Source organism: Eubalaena glacialis, chromosome X, assembly GCF_028564815.1.
Source record: "Eubalaena glacialis isolate mEubGla1 chromosome X, mEubGla1.1.hap2.+ XY, whole genome shotgun sequence".
Lineage (NCBI taxonomy): Eukaryota > Metazoa > Chordata > Mammalia > Artiodactyla > Balaenidae > Eubalaena > Eubalaena glacialis.
The window spans coordinates 72,505,860-72,518,839 of NC_083736.1; the positions used below are offsets into that span (position 1 = coordinate 72,505,860).

The following is a 12,980-nucleotide window of genomic DNA, read 5'->3' on the forward strand; positions in this document are numbered from 1 at the left end:
ACCCAGGATTGGAATTGCTAGATCATATGGGAGTTCTATTTTTAATTTTTTGAGGAATCTCCACACTGTTTTCCATAGTGGCTATACCAGTTTACAATGCCTCCAACAGTGCACAAGTGTTCCCTTTGTGCCACATCCTCACCAATACGTGCTATGTTTTGTCTTTTTATAATAGTCATTCTAACCGGTGTGAGATGATATCTCATTGTTGTTTGATTGCATCTCCCTGATGATTAGTGATTTTGAGCACCTTTTAATGTATCTGATGGCCATTTGTATGTCTTAGCAGTGTCCCATAGGTTTCTGGTAGGTTGATTTTTTTAAAATTTGTTTTGAGATATTCTTTGATTTCCCTTTTGATTTCTTCTGTGACCCATTAGTTGTTCAGGAATGTGTTGTTTAGTTTCCACATGTTTGTAGATTTTCTAACCTTCCTCTTGTTGTTGATTTCTAGTTTCATATTATTGTTGTCAGAAAAGATACTTGGTATAATTTTAATTTTCTTAAATTTGCTAAGACTTATTTTGTGTTGCATCATATGATCTATCCTTAGGAATGTTCTGTGTGTACTTGAGAAGTATGTGTATTCTGCTGCTGTTGGATGGAATAACTGTTATGTCCATTTGGTCTACTCTATGGTTCAAGTCCATCATTTTCTTGTTGATTTTCTGTCTGAATGATGTATCCATTGTTGAAAGTTGGGTATTGAAATCCCCTACTATTTTTGTATTATTATCTATTTATCCCTTCAGATCTGTTATTATTTGCTTAATATATTTAGGAGCTCCAATGTTGGGTGGGTATATATTTATAATTGTTATATCTCCTTGATGGGTTGATCCTTTTTCATTATATAATACCGTCCTTCTCTCTTTTTACTGTTTTTGGCTTTAAGTCTATTCTCTCTGATATAAGTATAGCTAACCATGTTTTCACTTGCATGGAATATCTTTTTCCATTCCTTCACTTTGTCTAAGTGTGTCCTGAAATTGATATGGGTGTCTCATAGGCAGCATAGAACTGGGTTGTTGTTTTTTTCATCAATTCTGCCACTCAGTGCCTTTTTGTTGGTGAGTTCAATCCATTTACATTTATTGTAATATTGGCATGTAAGTATATACTAATGTCATCTTATTAATTTCTTTCTCGTTGTTTTGTATTTCTATTGTTTCCTTCTTCCTCTGTCTCTGTCTACTTTCATAAATTGGTTAATTTATGTGGTGGTGCATGCTGTTTCGCCTTTCCTTTTTCACTTGTGGGTCTACTGTAGGTTTTTCTTTTGTGGCTACCTTGTGAATTACCCAAAACACCTAATAGGTAAAATAGTCCTTTTTAGGACTATAGGAAGTCATCTTCAAATGCTTATAAAGCTCCACCATTTTACTCCTCCCTTTAATATTATTGATGTTATAATTTACCTTTTTTATATGTTGTGCATTTGTTAACAACTTGCAGTAGCTATAGTTATTTTTACTAATCTTTCCCTTTAGCTTTTACACTATAGTTAAGTGACAAACACATCATCTAATATATAGTTACTGCTTTCTAAATCTGTTTGTCTATTTTTTACCTTTACCAGTGTGTTGTGTACTTCTATATGTTTTTATGTCATTGATTAGTGTGTTTTCATTTCAGCTTGAAGAACTCCTTTCAGCATTTCTTGCAAGAAAGGTCTAGTGGTTATAAACTCCCTCAGTTTTTCTCTGTCTATGAAAGCCTTGTTTCTCATATCTGAAGGATAACTTTAACAGATAAAGTATTCTTGGCTGGCAATTTTTATCTTTCAACATTTTAAATGTATCATTTCACTCTCTCCTAGCCTGTAGAGTTTCTGCTGAGAAAACCACTGTTAGCCTAATGGAAGTTTCTTTGTAGGGCACTTTCTTTTTATCCTTGGCTGCCTTTATGATTCTTTCTTTGTTGATCTTGGCATTTATTATAATGTGTCATAAAGAAGGTCTTTTTGCATAGAGATAATCAGGTGTTCTATCAACTTCTTGGACTTGTATGTCCAAGTCTTTCCTCAGGTTTGGGAAGTTCTCAGCTATTATTTCTTTAAATAAACTCTCTGACCCCTTCCGCCTCTCTTCTCTTTCGGGAACCCTTATATTCAAATATTTGCCTTTCTGATAGAATCAGATAGCTCTCACAGTCTTTCTTCACTCTTTTTAAACCTTAGTTTCCTCTCCTTTTCTAACTGTATTATTTCTACATTCCTATACTCCAAGTCATTTATTGTCACTTCCATCTGGTCTGCCCTACTACAGATGCTCTCTATTGCATTCTTCATCTCATTCATTGAATTCTTCAGCTCTAAAATTTCTGTTCCTTTATTTTCTATTTCAGTCTCTTTGGTAAAGAAGTCTCTCTATTCATTAGTTTTATTCCTCATTTCATTGAATCATATTTTGAAATTTTCTTGTAGTTCACTGAATTTCCTTATAACAGCTATTTTCAAATATTTATCAGTTATATCACAATATTCTATGATCTTGTGTTTAGTTGCTGGAAAGTTATAATTTTCTTCTTATGATGCCACATTTTCTTGATTTTTCCTATTGCTTCTAGTCATGCATTCTGCTTCTGCATTTGAAGTAACAGATACCTCCTTAAATAAGCTTTTATGTCTTCTTTAGTTCTTACAATTCTCCATGTTGTCTATTAGGAACCTCTCTTTTGTTTTCCAGAAGGTGGAATTGTAGCTCAAGTTTATGGTTTCTCCCTTGGTTACCAACTGTGTCTTGTTTTTGGCCATGTTCATTGTCTACCAGAGCTCTCAGGAGCTTGCTCTCTCAGATGCACCTGAGATCACACCCAAGAAGAGGTTAGCAGAGTGGGAAGAAGTGTGGGTGTAACACTCAGTGTGTTTGGCCATTGTAGACATGGTAAGAAATTCCCCAGAGATGGTACACCCAGAGGCATGTGGGTGGACTTTCTACTGAGAAGAATTCTTTTAAAGACATTTGAAATTCTTATCTGTCTTTTCTCAAGTATCCTCCCTCCCCCCAGTCACAGTGCTCCCACCTTAGTACTTTAGACGCTGGTGGAGAGAAATGGGTTTCTCCTGCTGCATCCCATCCAGCTGGAGTAACCAGACCCTCTCTCACTGTTCTCTTGTTTCCCTGAAGGATAGTTTCTGTTAGATGAATCAGCCCCAATCAGGGCCTTCTTGGGGGTGAAGAATTTTAGGAAAGTTTTCTCTTACCACATTTGCTGGTACCAAACTTATCTTCTCTGTGGCAAAATGTATATTTTTCTTTATTTTTTCCTCTAATCGTGTGTTGGAGTCTCCCTTCAGGAAGGCTGGTGTTCTGCAAATTCTCTTTCATGGGTAAGTGCTGCCCAATTCAGCACTTACTCAATCCTTGCCAAACAGCTGCAAGAGGGGTCCAGACAGTCTGCTGCTTCTGTTGGTTCTGCAGAATGTATGGAGGTTTGACTATCTCCTACCACTTGCACTGATGGACAAGATTCTTCTTGGTTCTCTTGGAGCTAAATGCAAAGTCTGGAAACTCCCACAAAGTGGTCTTTGTTCACACATGGATGCCTACTTTATTGACTATAAAGGAGTATATAAAAGAGGAATGTCTTATGCAAGTTACTGCCATCACTTTTAATCATTTAGAGTTTATTTTGTTTATGGTTTAAGATAGGAGTCTAGTTTTACTCTTATTCATGTGACTATACAGTTTTTCCACCACTATTTATTGAAGACACTATCCTTTACTGATTGTATAGCCTTGGCACCTTTGCAGTAAATTAATTGATCATATATGCATGGGCTTATTTCTAGGCTTTCCATTCTGTTCCATTGTTCTATGTGTCAGTTTCTATGCCAATACCATACATTTTTGACTCATAGTTGATTTACAATATTGCATTAGTTTCAGGTGTATGGCAAAGTGATTATACAAATAATTTTTCAGATTATTAGCGATTATAGGTTATTACAAGATATTGAATATTGTTGCCTGAGTTATATGTTAAATCCTTGTTGCTTATCTATTTTATATATAGTCATGTGTATCTGTTAATCCCATACTCCTAATTTATCCTCCACTTTCCCCTTTGGTAATCATAAGTTTGTTTTCTATGTCTGTGAGTCTGTTTCTGTTTTGTAAATAGGTTCATCTGCATTATTTTTTAGATTCCAATGTAAGTGATATCATATAATATTTGTCTTTGTCTTACTTGCTTCACTTGGTATGACATTCTCTAGGTACATCCATGTTGCCACAAATGGCAACATTTCATTCCTTTTTACGGCTGAGTAATATTCTATTATGTATGTATGTGCCACATCTTCTTTATCCATTGATCTTCCCACGGACTTTTAGGTTGCTTCCATGCATTTGCTGTTGTAAATAGTGCTGCTATGAATATTGGATTGCATGTATCTTTTCAACTTAGAGATTTCATTTTGTTCAGATATATGCCAAGGAGTAGAATCGCTGGATCATATCATACCACACTTTTTTGGATTACCATAACTTTCTAATATAATTTGAACTCAAGAGGTGTGATACCTCCAGATTGCTTTTTTTTACAGACTGCTTTGGCTATTCACTGTCTTTTTTCTTATTCAAAGTATAGTTGACTTACAATGTTGTGTTACTTTCTGGTGAACAGTAAAGTGATTCAAAACCAATGGGTATTGTTCAGTTCTTATTGTATCTTATTTCTCTGCAGGATTTCATATAGTTGAATGTTCCTTTCTTGAAATATTCATTCTCTGTAATTCTAGAAAGAGTCTTACTTCCCAGATTACTTATTCCTCTCCTAGTTATATGATCATTTATCTTCAATCTTATCTAAGGACTCTCCACCTTTCCAATAACTTTAAGTTTTAGAATTTCTTAAGGTCCAGACCTTGACTCTCTCTTTAAAATTCTTTCCTTAAGAAAACTCACCCAGACACATGAATTCAATTGACTTGTAAAATAATTTACTAAAACATATTTTAATATTATGTGATCAAAGTTATTAATTCTGAATATTTCATTTAGAAACTTTAAACTCTTGGAGATAGGTCAATTTAGCTAGATAACAAGGTCACCTAAAAAAAATGAAAAGTTGGCAGATGCAGTTGGCCCTGCTGGCAGTTGGATGGTTGAAGGAGCAATACTTCCATCCACGGGGGCATGGGCCCCAATTCCAAAGTCTCCCAGCATGACACTGGCTCAGAGCAACTCCTGGGATGTCACAGAATCCTGTGGATATTAATCTGAATGAAAGCAAAAGTGAAGAGCATCCACTGTGAGAGCAAAATATTTTACACCTACACAACCCACTGAACCAACATTAGCCACTGGAGGCAGACACCAAAAACAACAGGAACTATGAACCTGCAGCCTGCAAAAAGGAGACCACAAACAGAGTAAGTTAAGCAAAATGAGAAGACAGACAAACACACAACAGATGATTGAGCAAGGTAAAAACCCATCAGACCAAACAAATGAACAGAAAATAGTCAGTCTACCTAAAAAAGAATTCAGAGTAATGACAGGAAAGATGATCCAAAATCTTGGGAAAAGAATGGAGAAAATACAAGAAACGTTTAACAAGGACCTAGAAGAACTAAAGAGAAAACAAACAGTGATAAAGAACAAAATAAATGACATTAAAAATTCTCTAGAAGGAATCAATAGCAGATTAAATGAGACAGAAAAACAGATAAGTGACCTGGAAGATAAAATAGTGGAAATAACTACCACAGAGCAGAATAAAGAAAAAAGAATGAAAAGAATTGTGGACAATCACAGAGACCTCTAGGACAACATTAAACACACCAACATTCGAATTATAGGGGTCCCAGAAGAAGAAGAGAAAAAGAAAGGGACTGAGAATATATTTGAAGAGATTATAGTTGAAAACTTCCCTAATATGGGAAAGGAAATAGTCAATCAAGTCCAGGAAGTGCAGAGAGTCCCATACAGGATAAATCCAAGGAGAAACACGCCAACACACATATTAATCAAACTATCAAAAATTAAATACAAAAAATATATATTAAAAGCAACAAGGGAAAAACAACAAATAATATACAAGGGAATCCCCATAAGGTTAACAGCTGATCTTTCAGCAGAAACTCTGTAAGCCAAAAGGGAGTAGCAGGACATATTTAAAGTGATGAAATGGAAAAAAGTACAACCAAGATTACTCGACCCAGCAAGGTTCACATTCAGATTCGATGGAGAAATTAAAACATTTACAGACAAGCAAAAGCTAAGAGAATTCAGCACCACCAAACCACCATTACAACAAATGCTAAAGGAACTTCTTTAGGCAGGAAATGCAAGAGAAGGAAAAGACCTAAAATAACAAACCAATAAGAATTAAGAACATGGTAATAGGAACATACATATTGATAACTACCTTAAATGTAAATGGATTAAACCCTCCAACCAAAAGACACAGACTGGCTGAATGGATACAAAACGAAAACCTGTATATACGCTGTCTACAGAGACCCACTTCAGACACAGGGACACATACAGACTGAAAGTGAGGGATGGAAAAAGATATTCCAAGCAAATGGAAATCAAAAGAAAGCTGGAGAAGAAATTCTCACATCAGATAAAATACAATTTTAAAAAAAAGACTATTACAAGAGACAAAGAAGGACACTACATAATGATCAAGGGATCGATCCAAGAAGAAGATAGAACAATTGTAAATATTTATGCAGCCAGCAAAGGAGCACCTCAATATATAAGGCAAATGCTAACACCCATGAAATGGGAAATCGACAGTAACACAATCATAGAGGGGATTTTAACAACACACTTTCACCAATGGACAGATTATCCAAAATAAAAATAAATAAGGAAACACAAGCTTTAAATGATACATTAAACAAGATGGAATGAATTGATAATTATAGGACATTCAATCAGAAGAAAACAGAATACACTTTCTTTTAGAGTGCTCATGGAACATTCTCCAGGACAGATCATATCTTGGGTCACAAATCAAGCCTTGGGTATATTTAAGAAAATTGAAATAATATCACGTATCTTTTCCAACTGCAATGCTATGAGACTAGATATCAATTACAGGAAAAAATCTGTAAACAATACAAACGCATGGAGGCTAAACAACACACTACTTACTAACCAAGAGATCACAGAAGATATCAAAGATGAAATCAAAAAATACCTGGAAACAAATGACAATGAAAACACGACGACCCAAAACGTGTGGGATGCAGCAAAAGCAGTTCTAAGAGGGAAGTTTATAGCAATACAAGCCTACCTCAAGAAACAGGAAACATCTCGAATAAACAACCTAACCTTGCACCTAAAGCAATTAGAGAAAGAAGAACAAAAACACCCGAAAGTTAGCAGAAGGAAAGAAATAATAAAGATCAGATCAGAAATAAATCAAAAAGAAATGAAGGAAACAATAACAAAGATCAACAAAACTAAAAGCTGGTTCTTTGAGAAAATAAACAAAATTGATAAACCATTAGCCAGACTCATCAAGAAAAAAAGGGAGAAGACTCAAATCAATAGAATTAGAAATGAAAAAGGAGAAGTAACCACTGACACTGCAGAAATACAAAGGATCATGAGAGATTACTACCAGCAACTCTATGCCAGTAAAATGGACAACCTGGAAGAAATGCGCAAATTCTTAGAAAAGCACAACCTTCTCAGACTGAACCAGGAAGAAAGAGAAAATACAAACAGACCAATCATAAGCACTGAAATTCAGACTGTGATTAAAAATCTTCCAACAAACAAAAGCCCAGGACCAGATGGCTTCACAGGTGAATTCTATCAAACATTTAGAGAAGAGTTAACACCAATCCTTTTCAAACTCTTGCAAAAGATAGCAGAGGGAGGAACACTCCCAAACTCATTCTACGAGGTCACCAACACACTGGTACCAAAACCAGACAAAGATGCCACGAAAAAAGTAAACTACAGGCCAATATCACTGATGAACATAGATGCAAAAATCCTCAACAAAATACTAGCAAACAGAATCCAACAACACATTAAAAGGATCATACACCATGATCAAGTGATGTTTATCCCGAAATGCAAGGATTCTTCAATAAACACAAATCAATCAATGTGATACGCCATATTAAGAAGGATAAAAACCATATGATCATCTCAATAGATGCAGAAAAATCTTTTGACAAAATTCAACACCCATTTACGATAAAAACCCTCCAGAAGGTAGGCATAGAGGGAACTTACCTCAACATAATAAAGGCCATATATGACAAACCCACAGCCAACATCGTTCTCAATGGTGAAAAACTGAAACCATTTCAACTAAGATCAGGAACAAGACAAGGTTGTCCACTCTCACCACTATTATTCAACGTAGTTTTGGAAGTTTTAGCCACAGCAATCAGAGAAGAAAAAGAAATAAAAGGAATCCAACTTGGAAAAGAAGAAGTAAAGCTGTCACTGTTTGCAGATGACATGATACTAAACATATAGAATCCTAAAGTGCTACCAGAAAACTACTAGAGCTAATCAATGAATTGGTAAAGTAGCAGGATACAAAATTAATGCACAGAAATCTCTTGCATTCCTATATACTAATGATGAAATATCTGAGAGAGAAATTAAGGAAACACTCCCATTTACCATTGCAACAAAAAGAATAAAATACATAGGAATAAACCTACCTAAGGAGACAAAAGACCTGTATGCAGAAAGCTGTAAGACACTGTTGAAAGAAATTAAAGATGATACAAACTGATGGAGAGATACACCATGTTCGCGGATTGGAAGACTCAATATTGTGAAAATGAATATACTACCCAAAGCAATTTACAGATTCAATGCAATCCCTATCAAACTACCAATGGCATTTTTCACAAAACTAGAACAAACATTTCACACATTATATGGAAACACAAATGACCCCGAATAGCCAAAGCAATCTTTAGAAAGAAAAACAGAGCTGGAGGAATCAGGCTCCCAGACTTTAGACTATATTGCAATGTTACAGAAATCAAGACAGTATGGTATTGGCACAAAAACAGAAATATAGATCAATGGAACAGGATAGAAAGCCGAGAGACTAACCCACACACATATGGTCAGCTTATTTTTGATAAAGGAGGCTAGAATATACAATGGAGAAAAGACAGCCTCTTCAATAAGTGCTGCTGGGAAAAGTGGACAGCTACATGTCAAAGAATGAAATTAGAACACTCCCTAACACCATACACACAAATAAATTCAAAATGGATTAAAGACCTAAATGTAAAGCCAGACACTATAAAACTCTTAGAGGAAAGCATAGGCAGAACACTCAATGACATAAATCACAGCAAGAATCTTTTTGACGCCCCTCCCAGAGAAATGGAAATAAAAACAAAAATAAACAAATGGGACCTAATGAAACGGAAAACTTTTTCACAGCAAAGCAAACCCAAAACAAGACCAAAAGACAACCGTCAGAATGGGAGAAAATATTTGCAAATGAAGCAACTGACAAAGGATTCATCTCCAAAATATACAAGCAGGTCATGAAGCTCAATATCAAAAACCAAACCACAATGCATAAATGGGCAGAAGACCTAAATAGACATTTCTCCAAAGAAGATATAGAGATTGCCAACAAACACATGAAAGGATGCTCAACATCACTAATCATTAGAGAAATGCAAATCAAAACTACAGTGAGGTATCACCTCACACCAGTCAGAATGGCCATCATCAAAAAATCTACAAACAATTAATGCTGGAGAGGGTGTGGCGAAAAGGGAAGCTTCTTGCACTGTTGGTGGGAATGTAAATTGATACAGCCACTATGGAGAACAGTATGGAGGTTCCTTAAAAAACTAAATATAGAACTACCATATGACCCAGTAATCCCACTACTGGCATATACCCTGGGAAAACCATAATTCAAAAATAGTCATGCACCATTATGTTCATTGCATCTCTGTTTACCATAGCCAGGACATGGAACCAACCTAAGTGCATTGACAGATGAATGAATAAAGAAGATACGACACCTATATACAATGGAATATTAGTCAGCCATAAAAATAAACGTAATTGAGTTTTTTGTGGATGGACCTAGAGTTTGTCATACTGAGTGAAGTCAGAAAGATAAAAACAAATACCATATTCTAACACATATATATGGAATCTAATAAAAATAAAATGGTTCTGATGAACGTAGGGGCAGGACAGGAATAAAGATGCAGATGTAGAGAATGGACTTGAGGACACGGGGAGTGAGAAGGGTAAGCTGGGACGAAGAGAGTGGCATGGACATATATACACTACCAAATGTAAAATAGATAGCTAGTGGGAAGCAGCCGCATAGCACAGTGAGGTCAACTCGGTGCTTTGTGACCACCTAGAGGGGTGGGATAGGGAGGGTGGGAGGGAGACGCAATAGGGAGGAGATATGGGGATATATGTATATGTATATGTATAGCTGATTCACTTTGTTGTAAAGCAGAAACTAACACACCATTGTAAAGCAATTATACTCCAATAAAGTGTTAAAAAATAAAATAAATTAAAAAATGAAAAGTTGATTGTTCCTGCCCCTTGAGGTAAATTTAGAACTATAAATTATTTATGCTTACTAAATACATTCATGTAATTGAGACAGAGATTCTTAAGGCTTGAGTTAAGCATTATTTGAAATGGAATAAATGGCCTTTATAAGTTCAGAATTTCAATATTAATTGTCTTCAAGAAAATTTGTAAAAAACTAGCATAAGGGCTATCTGTGCTTAATAGTCAGTAGTTTTGGTTTATTTGAGCAAATTAAGAAAACTGTAAAATATTTAGGGTGGAGCATGTGCTGACAGTTTTCTTGGAAAAAATATAGTGTTTAATTCTAAAAAAGAAAGCAAAATATTATAAATGAGTTAATTAAATAGAATAAGACAATAGACATTTATTTTTACTTTAGTTTTATTTATTTGTTTACTTTTCATCCATCTAAACAGCCTCACTGTCTGATTCACCAGAACTATATCCTATAGCTTTACGACGGATCAGGATACTACTTGCTTCAATTTCAGGAATCTCCATTTTGGCTTTGGGTACACATTGTTCTTTAGTTTTGTGTAGCAGAACACGTTTTCTAATTGCTTCCATCAAGGCCCTCCTTGCTTTATTGATCATTGGTAGAGTTGATGGAGGAAATTGCTTTAAACCAGGACAAACTGGAGCTGATGAAGATCAGGAAACTGATAGAGCGCAAGGGCTTGATGTGGAAGATGGTGATTGTAGGAAAGTAAACAGTGATTGTAGAGTGGAAAATTTTGTTGACTTCAAACTTGTTGATCTTGGGTGTGGTGTAATCAAATGTCCTGTTGGTTGTGCAACTGAAGATCTTGGCAACTGTACAACTGAAGATCTTGATGACTGTGTATCTAAACATCCTGATAATTGGACAAATGTACATCTTGTTGACTGGGCAACTGAATGTTTTGATGATGGAATTAAAGACATTGATGTTTGTGGACCTGAAGATACTGATGATAGTGGAACTGAACTTTGTAGTATTTGTGGAGTTGAAGATATTGGTAATGGTGCAATTGAGGATGTTGATGTTGGTGGAACCACATATTTTGGTGGTGGTGGAAGTGAAGATCTTAGTCTTGATGGAACTGAAGATCTTGGTGATTTTGCAACAAAAAGTCTTGATTTTGCAGATGAAGATCTCACAGCTTAAAAAGCTGAAGATCTTGGTGATTGTACAACTGAAGCAGAGTCAGTTAGATTTTAACTCCAGCCCTTGATTGAATTCTAGGTGAAGTTACTGAAGAAGGAGATAAAGGTGGAGGCATTTCCTGATATTCACCTTGTGGAACTAGATCATCTAGTATCAATTCATTATATTGGAAAAGTTCAGGTATTGGAGGAGAGAACTCTGTTTGAGGTGGTGTAATTAGAAGAGCTGCATCAAGAGTAGTCTGCAGGCAATCAGGAGGTGGTGATGCTGCTGGATTCCTGAAAACAGTTGATGTAAGTTGAGTTGGGGAATGTATTATTGAGGGAATATTTATCCTCTTTGAATATCTTAATAGAGCTAACCAATCAGGTGGTAGGGGAGGTGGTGAATTTGGTGCTGTGGGACTCACAAACACCTCTGTTTTAAGACGAGTTTGAGGTTGGGATTGCAACTATTCTCCCATTCCAGTTCCATAATTGATATAGCTATGTGAATACTTCACATCACCAGCTCCATGCGTTGGCTGTTGTAGAGGGCAGGATAACACTTTTCCTACAGGTCTTGTTAGAAGTTTACTGATTTCACTAAATGGGAAAGTGGAAAATGTACTTTCAGCTGGTTGATCTACATATGAATGAGAGGTATCACCAAAAGCATCTGCGATATGGTCAACTGTAATATTATCTTCTATCAATTGACTTTGAGGCACACATTCTATCTCAGAGGGATAATCTAGGTGCTTCTTCTTTTGCTTGAACTTCCCTCCCTTTTGTTTTTCTTTCTCAGATATAATCTTTTTTTTAGAAATTTCAAAACAATATGAAGCAGGATAAATCTTTAAACTTTATCATCTTGGCAGTAATGAGCAGGCATAGTAAGAGTTGATGTCTGTATACAAGCATCATGTTTTTCACATATTTTAATAGGTATGGAAGAGTATACCGGCTGTGTTTGAAAAACTGTACTTCGAAACATTTTCCTTGATTTTCTAACTTGCAAGGACACTCCTTCATTTGGATCCTTGTGGGTAATGCCATCAGTTAACTGGATTACGCTCTGTTGTAAAGTCTTAAGTTTGAAAGAGACCCTATCGATCTCTCCGGTTAGTTCCCCAAAGTATTCAGCATATTTATTTAGATCATTTACTTGTCTAGCTATATTGTTTAAAGACGTCTGGATTACATAAACTAATTCATCTTGATTTTTCTGGGCATTGCTGATTGATTCAGATGCCCTTCATCTTTTTCTTCATTAACGAAATTTTAGATTAGTGTTAGTTCAGTACAAAAGTTGAGGGAGCACCT

General features: G+C 35.7%; 1 protein-coding gene across 1 annotated transcript in view; it reads left to right on the forward strand.

The window, feature by feature from the left end:
* TENT5D (terminal nucleotidyltransferase 5D) overlaps positions 1–11,676 on the forward strand; it is a 140,707-nt gene extending 129,031 nt beyond the window's left edge. Inside the window, exon 2 of the mRNA XM_061178165.1 lies at positions 11,060–11,676. Within this exon, the coding sequence (XP_061034148.1) occupies positions 11,060–11,676 (617 nt within the window). The remainder of the gene's footprint in view (positions 1–11,059) is intronic.
* Positions 11,677–12,980: the final 1,304 nt, after the last annotated feature.